This window comes from Mytilus trossulus, chromosome 6 (genome assembly GCF_036588685.1).
Source record: "Mytilus trossulus isolate FHL-02 chromosome 6, PNRI_Mtr1.1.1.hap1, whole genome shotgun sequence".
In the NCBI taxonomy this organism is placed as follows: domain Eukaryota; kingdom Metazoa; phylum Mollusca; class Bivalvia; order Mytilida; family Mytilidae; genus Mytilus; species Mytilus trossulus.
In genome coordinates, this window is record NC_086378.1 from 11281834 (window position 1) to 11298441 (window position 16608).

A 16608-nucleotide genomic window follows, 5' to 3' on the forward strand; every position below is an offset into this window, starting at 1 on the left:
GCATTGAGAGTTGTTTTGTTCTGTGAAGGCCTCATGCACTGTGACTTTGACATTGAGAACAACAATAAAAACGCTATGTTTTTTGTTTTTTTTTGCTTTTTGTTTCCTTTTTCTGTGGATATACCCGATTTTGTGTAATGGATAGATACCCCCTATCAGTTTTGCCGAACACAAATTGTATTTTAAACGCTAAGATTGCCGTTTGGTCTTGATTGTTGGACATTGCGCATGTTATATTGTCACAATGTCACAGAATGATGGTTACCCATTAAAGGAACGGAGACAATTTGCTAAAAAGTAAAATCACAAAAATACTGAACTCAGAGGAAAATCAATACGGAAAGTCCATAATCACATGGCAAAATCAAATAACAAAACGCATCAAAAACGAATAGACAAGAATTGTCATATTCCTGACTTGGTACAGGCATTTTCAAATGTAGAAAATGGTGGATTAAACCTGGTTCTATAGCGCTAACCCTCTCTCTTTAATAACAGTCTCATCAAATTCCGTTATATTTACCGAGGTCTAACTTTACTTGGCTAAATTTGAGAGGAATTATAACATCGAATACTGGCGCACGTGTTGGAGGGACATTAATTGTAGATTGGTTCTCATACACATTCGTAATATATTTCTTAATGACCCATGCACAAGCAGCAAGTAAAGGGGGTCGGTTTGTATTTTGTATTACGTTCTAGACTGCTCTTGCTGACAGAGGATATTTGTTATCCAAAATATTTATTGATATTATCATATGATACTACTAGAATGCAATTAATTATAAATTTCTGTGTCACACTGTGAATTTTTTTATTTGGGGTGGGGGGTGGGGGTGGGGGGTAAAAATATAACCTCACTTAATTCAAATTTTCAATTGTATTAAATCAAATCCAATGACAGTTTTCTGATAAAGAGTGAGGTTCAAGTTTTTTGAAACTTGACAATATATTTTAGACAATTTTTAAGGGTAAAAATACATATATATATATATATATATATATTAAATGACTGAATAAATAGTCAACGATAAATCTTACGGGGCGATGGATCATATAAACATGATGCAGTACACTACATAATATAATATATAACAAGTCTAAAAGAATACATCACCAAAAACACAATAAAACGAACAATATGTTAGATATTTCGGATAACAGATATCCTTCTTCGGTAATTGCACGATGAAAAATGAATCATGTCAATTCAAATTAAGACTCTATCAAAATCTTGATTTATACAATTTAAGCGAACGCTGGAACAATTTTCAAATTTTCAAACACACCGCAAAGACTACAAAAATATGCCAAAAATAAAAAAAAGTTATTTACGATGTGAACTGGCACAACTCTAAATTCCCAAAGGTGTTGACAGTTGAGATGTTAAACAACTGCGTGGAAATACAGTCCCAATAATATATATATATTTGGCAATCGCCAATGGCAGTCAGCAGGGTTAAAGAACATCAGTTGTTCGACCTGTTAGTCAAATGCGTTTTGTTTAAATATACTTTTTTCACTCTTTTGGTCTTTTGGAAAATGTTGTTTGTGCTGTTTTTAGACCCTTCTACAACGAAATTTGTTTGACATGCACACGTATAAAAATTGCGGTTTTTATCCAACGCAGTCATAGGTTTGAACGTAGTTTTCAATTTAGACTCGTTTATATTTTTTGTTTGGGCATGTATCATATTTTCCCTCCGGTTTATATGATCCGTTCATCCTATATATTGACTCTTAAAATTCAAGAGTTAATCTAAAAATGAGGGTACTTTCTCTAAAAATGAGGGTGCTTTTTATATGACCTTCCAAATACCGTTTCGATCCCTAACATCACTGAAGAGACATTTATTGTCGAAATCCGGATATGGTGTACTAAAGAAATATTGACACCGAATGTTTGTGGCACAACATCCTGTCCACAAGTTAACAATTATTTTTTTTCTGTGACGTATTAAATTTATAATAAGATCCATTTTGTTACAACCTGTGAACAATTTTATTTGGCAATCGCCAATGGCAGTCAGCAGGGTTAAAGAACATCAGTTGTTCGACCTGTTAGTCAAATGCGTTTTGTTTAAATATACTTTTTTCACTCTTTTGGTCTTTTGGAAAATGTTGTTTGTGCTGTTTTTAGACCCTTCTACAACGAAATTTGTTTGACATGCACACGTATAAAAATTGCGGTTTTTATCCAACGCAGTCATAGGTTTGAACGTAGTTTTCAATTTAGACTCGTATATATATATATATTTTTATTTTACGAAAATTAAACTAGCCAAATTTAAGATAAGGTATTTGGTACCACCTAAAGATAATGAAAACTAAATAAGGACCAGTTTCTTTAGCAGACGTGCATTTTAAACTGTTTTTGAAATTTTGATGGTATTATGTTTATTCATAGCCTTACGGTATTTGTGCCATCGCGCGATATTTGCTCGAGAAAGCGATTGTAGCCTTATAGCATACCTTATAGATGCAAAACCGACTGAATCATAGCAGAAGAGAAATAACCCCGATTAAACTAATAGTAAAAGTTGTTTGTTATCAGATATTGCTAATAATATAGAATTTCTGTAGAAGAAAATCAATTTGTTTGGTATGGCTTATAAGATATACTATACATATTATAAAAACAATTTTTTAAGAGAGTGCTTATTGAAACTCATTTTATAATAGTTTTGATTTCTCAAGTGTAAGCGGAAATATACTAGTGATTATTTGACATCTGCAAATGACTGACAAATATTATGTTATCGTTTTAGCTTGGGCAAATTATTTGAAAACAGGTTATACAAAATTATTCGCATTCATTCATGAAAGTAGTCAGAAACGATATTTTCTTTAATCCGGCTACCTGTAAAACGAAAAGAAAATAACGGATATCAAAATTTGAAAAAAAAACAAGCTTTACCCAATACTGGCTGCGGATGCGTGATTCTATGGGTTGATCAAGATGGTCCCCCTTAAAATTAATGTCCTGTGCTTATTATATGTCGCATCAAGAAGGTTAAAGCTCTACAGATCTTATGTTGTATTGTTATATGTTTAACCGACTTTAAATAAATCTTAATGCTTTATTGCTTATGCTATGCATTTTTGTTTAATTTCCCACTGGATTTTACTTTGTACATTTAATGTAGTCACTTTGCCTCTGACAATGATTTATGTCCCCGATATAATAATCGTGATATATTATAGGTTAAGTTAACAAAATCCTATAGTATAAGAGTGGGTTTGGTTGCTGTAGGGTCGAATAGCCTATATGATTTGTATAGGGAATAGACATTTCTTTCTAAACTGTGGGATGCTAAGAGTTTATCAAAACGCGTTACTGAATAAGTTCAAGCTCTTATTAATCTGTTTTGCTATTTGTTCATAAACATTTTCTCACATAAAAAAAATCTGCAACAGCAAAACTACTTTGCGTTGGAAGGGACACGTAACATTCAAAAAGCTAAAATATAAATGTTTTGAATTAGAATTACCTCTCTTTCATCATAAACTTGTCCATCATGTTAAGAAAGAAAATAAGAAACAAAAGAAAGTTTACATCAAAAGTCTGTTATAACAAAGAGCAAGATATGTTTATGTACATGTATGAGGAAGCTCTAGAGCTAAAATCAGCATTCCATCAAAAAAAAAGTTTAATGAGGCATTTAACTGTAACGACGATGTCATAAACCAAAAAGCAAAAAGTTAAATATATATTTCAAATGTACTGTATGCATCCTAGGCCTTAGCTATTAAGTCCCATCACAATGCCACTAAAACAGTTAGTTTATGTTATCGGGTACCTACTTTTTTCTATTTTTCTGACCTCTATAGCAGTATAATATGTTTTACTTCAATGTAGAGGTAAAGCCAATGTAATCTGTTTTACCTATAGCATCTAGCGTACATACATATGGTAATATGGTGTTATTTCGGGACACTTAAAATGTAAATGATTGGATCTGTTGTATTGCTAGCAGATTTGGTTTATTATTATATAATGAAGACTTTATGGTCAACTGTGCGTTTTGTGGACTTACAACCCTTTGACTCTTTTTGAAATATTTGCAGATTTCAACCTGATTCTTAGTTCATAATAATGAAGACCTACCTACACGAGCAATTAAGGCTATTAAAGTTGATTTGAAATATCTGCAGATCTCGACCTGATTATCGGTTCAATATTGTATTATGAAGACTTAAAGACTTACAAATCGTATCGTACCTGTTTATCTTGAGTTTTCTTGCGTCAAAAGACCGTGTACTATATTATTAAAATAATTATAAGATGTTAATGTCTGTCTGAAAGAATTCATATAAGATTGACATCGTTTTTGTGTTACAATTATTTACTAGTCAACTTTTACAATCAATTTAAGGCCGGTTTACATGTCCGTCTGACAGAGTTCATTTGACCTTTATATCAATTCACGGAGCATTGATTATGTTATAAAGTTTGATCTTGATCTTAAAGACCTTAAACATAAAATTAAAACATAATTAATAAAGTATACGTGATCATTTCATCCTGTGAACGCGTGTTACTCGACGCTTGTAATTAAAAAATAATTCCCACAACACATTACATGTAGTCTTGTAAAATTACAATGCCTTCGCGTCGCCAGTAAAACTGCATTTGCGACCGTCAAATCTACAATTGACGGTGGCAACTCTTCAACTACAGTACTGTTATTCCTTAAATACCATTGTTTAGTGATAAATAAGTGTAGTGCCTACTTACAACGGTTATGCCAAATTGTATGTTATTAATCGTATTAGAACAGCCGCAAAGTAGCACATCGTATGTTTTAAGTATTTAGTTGACTGTTTTTGATTTAAGATTTTCCATTGATAATGTTTTTGCTTCATTGAATGTAATTATTCTAAAAACTATACATCTGTTAATGCCCGGTCATTTTTTAATAATGTAGGTGTGAAATGCTTATGTTTAGAGAAATCACAGCTGGGAATGAGAACGAGAGAGAGAGTGAGTTCTAATGATTCGTTTTGTCAGTATCAAAGTGTAATAGCCATTGGGGTTTAGAATTTATAACTTCCTGACCCCAAGATGCCCTTTAGGTCTGTATGGTATGACCCTACTCTTCTTATATTCCTATTATTATAACCGTATGTAAGTGTTTCGTTTGTTTTAATACTCTTGCTCCGTCAACTTCAAATCGCATTTTTCTCAGGTACTACAAATTGAATTTTCCTGAAATGTAAGCATGCTTTACTCTGTAATCTGTTTTTACATCCATCGGTCATCAATAACAGTCGACTTCTTTTTATATTATAATAACTTTGGAATTAAGTATCACCCTTTTGGAAGTTTATATAGTACTTTGTTCTGCGTTTTACCATTGTTCGTTCACTTTCTGCTTACCGAATACTAATATAGTCTTAGTCTTAAACTAAACCGTTGGTTTTCCCGTTTGAATGGTTTTACACTAGTCATTTTGGAGCCCTTTATAGCTTGTTGTTCGGTGTGAGCCAAGGCTCCGTGTTGAAGGCCGTACATTGACCTGAAATGGTTTACCTTTTATAAATTGTTATTTGGATGGAGAGTTGTCTCATTGGCACTCACACCACATGTTCCTATATCTATTATAAATAATTGCCATTCATTAAATGTGTGTCGCATTTGTATCGAGAGCTGCACATTATGTGGTTAGTATATAAAAAAGAAGATGCGGTATGATTGCCAATGATACAACTATCCACAAAAGACCAAAATGACACAAACATTAACAACTATAGGTCAACGTACGTCTCAACAATTAGCAAAGCCCATACCGCATAGTCAGCAATATAAGGCCCCCATAAGACAACGTAAAACAATTCAAACGAGAAAACTAACGGCCTTATTTATGTAAAAAAATGAACGAAAAACAAATATGTAACACATTAACAAACGACAACCACTGAATTACAGGCCCCTGACTTGGGACAGGCACATACATAAATAATGTGGCGGGGTTAAACATGTTAGCGGGATCCCAACCCTTTTCCTAACCTGGGACAGTTGTATAACAGTACATCATAAGAACGAACTATAAAAATCAGTTGAAAAAGGCTTAACTCATCAGATAGACAAAAAAAATACAAGTGGACGTGGCCGGGCACTTGTAAATCCCAACACAAAAAGACACAATGAACGGATCTGAGAGTACTTGCAGTTATTAGGTCTGTTTCTGAGAAACTGTTAGCAAATAGGTCAATTTCAATCGGTGTATCTATCTTCGTGGTTTCTAAAGGCTTTTGATGACCATTGATCACAATTTCCCTTATTTCATAACTCGATTGCAACGGACTTGTAAGTGTTATTACTTCTTGGTAATTATTTGCCCTTTTTATTGTTAAAAAGCTGATGTTATTAAAATTATTATCATGAATAACAACAGTTTGACCTTCGAAACAAAATTATCTTCTAGGATTACCTAACGCTTTAATTGAAGTTCAGAAACTTACGAAAGTAATACCATAAAAACATGTCATGAAATGTTTGTCGTCATGCAAAAGAGGAGCGAAAGACAAAAGAGGGTCATTCAAAGTCATAGATCAAACATAAACTGACAACGTCATGGCTAAAAAGGAAAAGACAAACAGAAAAACAACAGTATAAAAGACTACAACATAGAAAACGTAAGACTAAGCAACGAAAACACCACCAAAAACTATGGATAATCTCAGGTGCTCCAAAAGGGTAAGCAGATCCTGCTCTACAAGTGGCACCCGTCTTGTTGCTAATGTTATTATAGGACCAATGTTTCACTTTTTTTCTAAGTAGTATACTATAAAAAGTTCTTTGTTAGTGTTACTTATATGACAAATACAGAGTATTTTTATAATGCACTAAAGCCTTAACCTTTGTAGCAAACTTGCATACTTTTATTAACGTAGATAATCATACGATATATTTAAAATACTTCAATGGCCATATTATCTGTGCAATCATATAACTTGGTCGGTCAAAGAATCTCTTTGCTGTTAACATATGAATGCCTCTTCATTCATATTTGAATGAAAACTGTCATATCAATACAAATATCAAACCAGGCCAAGCGTAAATTTACTTACGGATAGATATACACAAATGTACTAAATATGAAGATTCAATGTCCACATGTACTTACCAGGGCTGCGTTCAATATCGTAGCAACTTGTATGGCTAGGTTGCGTACAATATCGTAGCAGCTTGTATAGCTAGGTTGCGTACAATGTTGCAGCAATTATATTTGTATAGCTAGGTTGCGTACAATGTCGTAGCAACTTGTATGGCTAGGTTGCGTACAATGTCGTAGCAGCTTGTATAGCTAGGTTGCGTACAATGTTGCAGCAATTATATTTGTATGGCTAGGTTGCGTACAATGTCGTAGCAACTTGTATGGCTAGGTTGCGTACAATGTCGTAGCAGCTTGTATAGCTAGGTTGCGTACAATGTCGTAGCAGCTTGTATAGCTAGGTTGCGTACAATGTCGTAGCAGCTTGTATAGCTAGGTTGCGTACAATATCGTAGCAGCTTGTATAGCTAGGTTGCGTACAATGGCGTAGCAGCTTGTATAGCTAGGTTGCGTACAACATCGTAGCAGCTTGTATAGCTAGGTTGCGTACAATATCGTAACAGCTTGTATAGCTAGGTTGCGTACAATGTCGTAGCAGCTTGTATAGCTAGGTTGCGTACAATGGCGTAGCAGCTTGTATAGCTAGGTTGCGTACAATGTCGTAGCAGCTTGTATAGCCGCTATGTATGAGTTACCTTTCTATAGTTTCATCGGTACGCTACGTAGCTTGCCTATAAAATGACGTCTTGCCGACGACGTTTTGGATTCACAAGATATTATGATTTTTTAGGCCATCTATATCTTTTAAGTGTATATTCTAGCTATACGATCAGTAGTCAGTATCTACGTAGCAATTTGATATTGAACGCAACCCAGGTTCGGTTGAAATCTTTTCAAATATTTCCCAGTCTTACAATAAAGGACTGAATGCCATGGCCTGTCGCGTCGTTTTCGTCTTTGAGTTTTGATCTCCTTTTGGTATCTTTCGCATCTTGTTAAAATTACATTCGAATGACCTGTTGACAAAGACAGCTTTAACATCCAACTTGTATGAGAGCCACTTCAGTTAAAATGACCATGTATCTTGGAGGAAATTTGATAAATCGACCGTAAATGTGGCTGTGTATTTATGATTTCTGTACATCTAAACAAACCTAACAATATTATATATTATACAACAAAAGTATTTGTAGGAGTTTTACTTCGCCAAGAGAACCTGGTACAACCTCGATCATACATTTATTTAATGGAACGTCCACATATCAATTTGAACGTAGATGAGTATTCATACATCCCGAAGTCTCTAAACAATAGTTTTAACAGTAGAAATTGTCATGACAGAAAACCTCCCATACTCCCTAAATTCATTGTAAAAGAAAAAAAAAATAATTCACTAGGTGTTTTATACACATTTGCAACTCAAACATGAATATTTCAACATCCGATGTGGTTGCGTATTTTTACATCCTGAACCGTTAAGTCCATTAAAAATTTTAAATCTAATAAAAAACTAATGTTCAACTAAGTTCTTCTATCTTTCACCATTTAGTTACGAAAATAGTTGACGATAAGGTCTCAAACAAACCCCTCAAGTTAACTGTCTTTTGGAGTGTACACCAAAGTTTGAACAAACACGGTAAGCTCTAGAATGTGAAGTCATAAGTTGTTACTTAAATCTCTATGTACAGGTTGCTGTTGATATAAAAACGTCAGGATTACCATAATAGTACATGGTGCGGAAGTAAGCAATGTTTTTTAAATCCAATAAACAACACAGCTGAAGGACGCCTCCGGGTGTGGGAATTTCTCGCTACATTGAAGACCTGTTGGTGACCTTCTGCTGTTGTTTTTTTATTTGGTCGGGTTGTTGTCTCTTTGACACATTCCCCATTTCCATTCTCAATTTTACTGTTTTCCATATTGATGCCAATTTAGTTAAGTAATAAGGACTAGAGAGAGTATTGGTGCAAATTATTAACCGGATTTTTGTGACAAAAATGTCGGTTATTGATATTGGGATGCTCGGCGGGCGGGCGTTCGGGCGATCGGGTGGGCGGTCGGCAATCAAATGTTGTCCTTGCATTAACTCACGAACCGTTCAAACAAAGTTTTTAAAATTTTATTATGTTGTTACTGACAACTAAATGAAGGTCAAGTTCAAAAATGGCGATTTTAACTTTTACCGTTCAGGAGTTATGGTTCTTGAAAGATTGAAAAATGGCGTTTCCAGTCGTGTCCGTGCATTTACGCATGAAATGTTCTACCAAAGCTTCCCAAATTTTAATATGTTGTTACTGGTGACAAAATGGAGGTCAAGTTCAGTAATGACGATTTTGACTTTTACCGTTCAGGAGTTATGGTTCTTGAAAGATTGAAAAATGGCGTTTCCAGTCGTGTCCGTGCATTTTTTCATGAACCATTCAACCAAAGCTTTTCAAATTCTAATATGTTGTTACTGATGACAAAATAGAGGTCAAGTTCAATAATGATGATTTTGACTTTTACCGTGCAGTAGTTATGGTTCTTGAAAGATCGTAAAATGGCGTTTCCAGTCGTGTCCGTGCAATTACGCATGAACTGTTCTACCAAAGCTTCCCAAATTTTAATATGTTGTTACTGATGACTAAATGGAGGTCAAGTTCAATAATGACGAATTTGACATTTACCGTTCAGGAGTTTTGGTTCTTGAAAGATTGAAAAATGGTGTTTCCAGTCGTGTCCGTGCATTTTCTCATGAACCATTAAATCAAAGCTTTTCAAATTTTAATATGTTGTTACTGATGACAAAATGGAGGTTCAATAATGAAGATTTTGACTTTTACCGTTCAGGAGTTGTGGTTCTTGAAAGATCGTAAAATGGTGTTTCCATTCACGTTGTTGCATTTACTCACGAACCATTCATTCTAAGCTTTTCAAATTTTAATATGTTGATACTGATGACAAAATAGAGGTCAAATTTGATATTGACAATTTTCACTTTCACCAATCATCAGTGATGGTTCTTGTGATATTGCCAGGACACAAATAAATGCTAATAAATCCGGTTTGCTGTTGTTGTGACAGCCTCTTGTTATATTATTATTTGTTGTTCCTTTTATTAAATGATAATATTTTTTTGGGGCAAAACAAACCGTCATTAGATCAAACCAGTAGCACATATTATCGCACCGCTAGTAAAATATCACGTTGTGATTGGTTTAACGCCGTCACATGGTGACCCCCTATCAGACCGTAGGGGGTTAACTTAGTAAATTTCATAGGGGGTTCATGACGCGTTAGTGGTGACGTCATCTATTAATGTTGTTGTATTTCTTTGTTTATTTTTCAACAAAACACAGCAGAAAAATTCAAGCGTGCGATAAATTCGTTATACGGTTAACTACTGACCTCCTACGGATCCATAGAGGATGAATAAAATCCATAGGGGATTTGGCCTCCGGTCTCACCCCTATGGATTTTACTAACCCTCTATGGATCCGTAGGGGGTCAGTAGCGAACCATATAACTTATAATGTGTGGTAGTATTGATTGCCGTTTTCTTGAAGCTTTTCTTGATAATAGATGAGGTACCAAAAAAATTAAGACATGAGAAGGTGACATAGAGCAGACGTCTTGCACTTTGATATAGACTCATTTATCGCGTGTTATTATACGGAATCGGTTTTTATTATAGGAAGTTGTAACATTTTATCCCCCGATCGGATTCCCCGGATGTAGTGGTGTTTTTGATAATTATATTGAGGTGTAGTTAACTAATGACCTGTCACATCAACAAATTGCCTTTTTTGAACATTAATTAACTTTCGTTTGTGATTTGCCAGGCACAATGATTTAATTAATGTTCACACAGATACCGATCAATTGAAACGATTAAGAAAATATTTACAAAAGGTGATGAGATAAAAATAAACGGGATGAATTATTGTAGCAGGAACATAATATGTCAGCTTCACTGAGGTACTATAACAAGTTGTCAAAAGTGTCTACAAGTTGTTTCTTTGTTGTGCTAAGTTCGAATTCTGACCTCAACTAGATATGTTTTTTTCTTCTTCCGGTTTAAATTAGATTTTATGATAGATACCCCTGGCCTTGCGATCATAAAACTATTGAGTCTGTTTTTTGTACTCATACCCCAAAATCAACCAATCAAAGTGCTGGATTTCATGTTTCGAGCATGATTTTTGTGCTACGAGCACTGAGCAAAGTTTTATGACTTCAAGCCCTGCCCTTGTTATTTTATCTAGTTACAATAGTATGTGCACAGGTGGAATCCTCAATCCTCAATCTTAAGGCCTGTTGGCACGAATCGTCCCTATGTGCAGCTTTCCTCTCTGATGCGTTTTCCTCTATGTATTTTCTTCTCTGTGCTTTAAATTGGTATGCGCTGGTTAAGATTGGGATTGAGGAACAGCAGTATTAAATCTGCCTGTTCTGTCAATGTAATGTGCCACTGTTTGTAGTTTGACTTTTGCCTCTTCTGTGTTCTCGCCGTCCAGTCTCGTTAGCATAGTAGCTAAATTCATGTTTTTGACCCCGATCTTTTTGGATATTTGATGTAACATATTTTCACGTTCGTTTTCATAGCAGGGACACTCCAGAAGGAAATGGTGAGGCGTTTCAGGTGCTTCACAGTTGCATGACTCTAAGGCGTTGGTGTGGCCTACTCGGTTCTTGTAGTAGTTGAGTTCTGTATAGCCAGTTCTTAGTTGTGCGAATATACTGAAATGTCTTTTAGTTGGGAAATCATACATAATTGAGTGTTTCGTAGTTGGTATTTTTTCATAAAGGGCCCTGCCTATCTCCGATATTTCCCATCTTCTCTGCCATTTATTTCCTGTACTTTTATATGCTGCTTGTTTGACGTCCTGCAGTGTGGAAGGTGTCGTGATACCATATCATACTGTGGTGATTGCAATGACAATTTTAAAGATTTAATGGTGAACAATTCTTAATTTTAATCTATAAAATATCGCTTTTATGTATGTATATAATAAATGGGCTTAGGCGCTCTTGTGTTCGATCCACGATCTGGTCAAACCGAAGACTTGAAAATATATGTGCTTCTTAACATCCAAGTGTAAAGCATGTATGTACATGTATGAGTAATTAAGAGAAAAGACTGGTCGTCTCAGAGTCATGATAATACGTGCGTGCAGGCTATATTCATCTGCTCCGCATATCTTTGCCGTACAAAGCAGGATTAGACTTCATATATTATTAGCATGTTTTCATTTGGAAAGGCATATTAAATTTACCACTGGCCTATAAACTCTAAATATTTGTTTAATTATGAAAAAAAATGACAAACTGACCAGTTTACATGTAAAAATGATGAAGGAGACACATACAAACTTCATTAATTTAATATTAACATACAACAGGGACAAACAGAATTTCACTGTTCACGCCTTTTGGTAGAACATGTGGCCTGCCTTTTGGCAGAAAATTCCGAAAAAGCCAATCTGATGGACAGAAACATTACTTATTAGTTCAGTCACTGGACCACAACCAGGGCCTGAAAGTGGTCGATAAGACTGATATGTTCGAACAGTAATGTTACTTTATAGAAAATATCTTTGTATATTGTAACTAGTTCCTATCAATAAATAACTTTTAAGCAAAAAACCTTTAGATTGAAAGGTTAATGTAATCTTGAAATAGGCTAAATCAATAAACACAATTCTAGATAAAGCTTTATTTGCATATGCGAAGGAGTATATCATTTATAGATAAAATGTTAGTATTGTAATTTAAATAATTCAAAAGTTGAAGTAACGAATATTTTATCTTAATAATCCTGACATTTTTTTCAAGGGCATATGATAATTACTTTCCGACATACTTAATTTGTACGACTGTCTTCTCGTGTGATACCAATGACAACAGAACATATAACGTAAAGTCCGCCGGAAATAAGGACTAATTATACAATAAAGAGCAAAATTGACCGAAAAGTTTACTGTTTGCATAAAATTCATGGTTGCCTCTATGGCATTTAGTAGATCTCTGTTATTCTCGTCTCGCCTTATTCCTGCAATAAAGAATAAAACAATTTCTGATGGAGCAACTAGTATGAAGAACATGACAACAATGGTAATAAGGGTAATCGTTAAAGTATTACTAGAATCAGTCCGTTCTCGGTGTTTCACCTGAAACCTCTGTCGATATTTGTAAGATTTATGTACTCTCCAACATATTTTTATGTTAGTTCCAATAAGAATAACAAGAGGGATAAAGTTGCCCATAATGGCCCACAATATTCTATAGACATTGTCCTTTAGTGCGTCATTTCCAAGAGGTACAGGATCTAATCGGTAGATAAAGTCTGTAGAATTAATTATACATATTTCCTCTATTTTATACCTCCATAAAACCGGAACATTAAAAGCAAAAGCCACGATATAGACTATCACTATGATTAACTTTGTCTTTCTCAAGGTCATAAACAACTTCTGATTCAGCGGATGACAAATTGCAATATATCGTTCCGTTGCCATTGTAACGGTCATCCAGGTACTAGCCATAATAAACACGTTAATAAAGGCTGTTGAATACATCCCATAATATAATATAAAATTCTTCCTCTGAAAATTATTATCTCGAGGGAGAAAAGTAGTGGGAAAGGCAAACGTACAGAATAATAAATCAGACAATGCTAATCCGATCAAGCAAACATTTGCTGCTTGCTCCACAGTACGATAAGATCTCTTTAGTTTTCTCCTTGTAAGAATCGCTAGATTGAGCATATTTCCCACAATTCCAAACAAACAAACAATCGGAAGACCATAGTCGTAAAAAACGTTCCGAATGCCTTTAAGTATTGTGTGTTCCGAATCGTTTCCGGTAAAGTTATTCACTTCCTGTAAGGATGACGTCGTTTCATTAATATCACAATCCATGTTGATGCATTGGTCTGCAAAATAAAAATAAAAAAATAAATTATTTACTTGAAATTTCAAAGTTTGAAAAACAGGATATATGTTTTCGCTTGATTAAAAGTTGGAAAATGAGAAAACTAGAAGAAAGATGTTGTTTTAAATGGATATGCTCGTTCTTTGAGAAAACTGTTATCTAAAATAAAGTTTCATCACAAACACAGATTTAAGAAATAACTTCGCCTTTTTATGAAGGAAGGCTGCAAAATAAATCCAAATATTATTTGATGTGACGTGGTATCTTGCACAAACTAATTGCATGTTATACAAACGTGACTTTGATAAAAATGCATGCTTTGTTGATATTTTTATTTTTATTTTAGAAAAGTAATTATGAATTTTGATGCTATATTGAGACATAATTACAAATGTGATTAGTATGATATTAACAAAAATTATGTAATTTACAAAAAAATCATGCATATATCTACTCCGAAGATTACAGTTGATGTTTACTGCCATCATACACTAAATGCATTTTTAAGTTGGTTAACTTAATAAATCCAAGTTATTGTGAGAGGTTTAAATCTACCGTTTTGTTTTGTTTTGTTTTTGAGAACAACGTAAAGGCTCATGTTTAATGCTACGATCACTACTTATTCTGAATGCAGTGAATTTCCAAATTCTGGTGACCGAAAAATAAGTCAATAACAACAAACTTTTTATTTGTTAATAAACCATGAGATTTTCTTGTATGATGAAATTGCGCAAAACAGAAGAAAGATGAATTATATGTTTTTATTCCTTTTCTATTAATCTATGTATTAACATTCATTCCTGGAGGTTATAAAATGATATAAAAGGATCATTTAAATAAGTTCTTTAAATTCGAGTAAACATCTGACAACTTGCAGTAACTGTTGTTTTTATTGATTATTTCTCGTTTTGATAACTATACAACTTGATTTAGCCCTTGTTTAAAAGAAGTGGTTCCAAATTAAATTAATCAATTTGCGTTCTTACTTTCCGAAATTTTGAATATTTTTCTATATTGTAATTTTAGTAGCTGGACGTATATGGTCCTCTAAATAAAACAATTTTCGTGTTACTGTCACAGAGAACTTAGTACTGAAATGTCACAGAAAATTTAGTTCATAAATGTCACGGAGAGCTTAGTACATAGTACACGTTTTGGATTAATAGGCTGATTGTCATGGTAAACCTAGAAGATTAATAGATGTGTGGTCCTTGGGTACTATTATGTTTATAGTCCCCGAGACCTATTTGTTTTTATTGTTAAGGTTTACCGACTGACAGTCTTAATAATGGCTATAAATTAATGGTCTCGGAGGACTCAGTTTGTGATCACTGAGGATTAAAAAGTAAAAACACAAAAATACTGAACTCCGAGGAAAATTCAAAAAGGAAAGTCCAAAATCAACCGAATGCTTATCTAGATAATGACCCAAGAGGACCAACAAACAGCTGGTTCATACAGGGTTCAGGAGGACGAACAGTTTAAGGTTCCTAGATGACTTACAGACTACGAAGACTACTTTACATGTATGTCCACATTGTTGCGTCATAATGTTCTGTATGGTCTTGTAGGACTAACAGACTGATGATACTTGAAAGTTAGCAATATGATCCAATAGGATCACCAATCTGAGAACTTATTGTATGATTGTCTAGTATAACTAAGACAATGGTTATTAAAAAGACATACAGACTATTGTCATCCAAGCATTTACATATATATATACTGGTAGTCTTGGAGAACAATTTAATGTACTAATGGCCCTTCATATTTAATATGGGTTAGTTTATATTTATTTATTAGCAGTGTGGACACTTGATGGTCAATTAAAATGTTAATGTATACTTCTTTTTATTTTCAGGATGGCGTTCGTTCAGCGACAATGGTAAGTCTTTTCTTTAATTCTATTTTTTTGAAGATGCACTTCTTATATACAAATAATTCAATTATGTCACTGCTTTTCAATGTTGTTTTTTTCAGAATTCATTAAAAATGTAGAATATGTTTGTTTAGTACAAATGCAATATTTGTGTCCCATCGAAATGAAACCCTTTCCCCAAGTTTACATGAAACGATGAATTACATGTATATATAAAAAGCTTTTCTGGTCATGTCTTAGTATTTTGTTCAATTGTAGTTTATGGCGTAGGTAAAAATTTGAAATTTTGAATGAGAAGCGGGTTGCATGTGTTACCCAAGCTTATCCTTACGTGCAGATAGATTATCGTTTTATGAAAGACAGTTATATATACTATTAAAACATAGACAATTACGTTAAACTCTATTTTGCACAGAAAACATCTACTTTGTGACGGATATTTTTAATAAAGGAAATGCTATTTTTTTTTTACTTTACCATATGTTTATACTTGACATTTTTAACATGTGTGGCTGTATCTGTTCAGAACATCATTCGTACGGTTACCTATAGTTGTTAATGTTTGCGTCATTTTGGTCTTTTGTGGATAGTCGTCTCATTGACAATAATACCACATCTTCTTTTTTATATGTTAATGCCAACAAGAGAAAATTTCATATTCCCAAAAAATAAAATTCCATGTTATAGATATCAGAAATAGAGAGAAAAAACGAGGGAAAGTAATTGATGTTTTTCCTTTACGTGATTATATTTTCTTGA

General features: G+C 33.9%; 3 protein-coding genes across 6 annotated transcripts in view; 1 reads left to right on the forward strand and 2 right to left on the reverse strand.

Moving 5' to 3' along the window:
* Window positions 1-16608, reverse strand: part of LOC134720795 (chromosome transmission fidelity protein 8 homolog) — a 211064-nt gene that overhangs the window by 173912 nt on the left and 20544 nt on the right. The window lies entirely within an intron of this gene.
* LOC134720791 (alpha-2-macroglobulin-like protein 1) overlaps window positions 1-16608 on the forward strand; it is a 300001-nt gene that overhangs the window by 162127 nt on the left and 121266 nt on the right. For 3 of the 4 annotated variants that reach the window (XM_063583299.1, XM_063583300.1, XM_063583301.1), the window contains exon 16: window positions 15832-15855. The exons of the other annotated variant lie outside the window; for it this stretch is intronic. In XM_063583299.1, the coding sequence (XP_063439369.1) occupies window positions 15832-15855 (24 nt within the window). The remainder of the gene's footprint in view (window positions 1-15831; window positions 15856-16608) is intronic. 4 annotated transcript variants of the gene reach the window in all.
* LOC134720793 (probable G-protein coupled receptor B0563.6) overlaps window positions 12766-16608 on the reverse strand; it is a 44739-nt gene continuing 40896 nt past the window's right edge. The window contains exon 2 of the mRNA XM_063583303.1: window positions 12766-13971. Coding sequence (XP_063439373.1) covers window positions 12842-13957 — 1116 coding nt within the window. The 5' untranslated portion in view covers window positions 13958-13971 and the 3' untranslated portion in view covers window positions 12766-12841. The remainder of the gene's footprint in view (window positions 13972-16608) is intronic.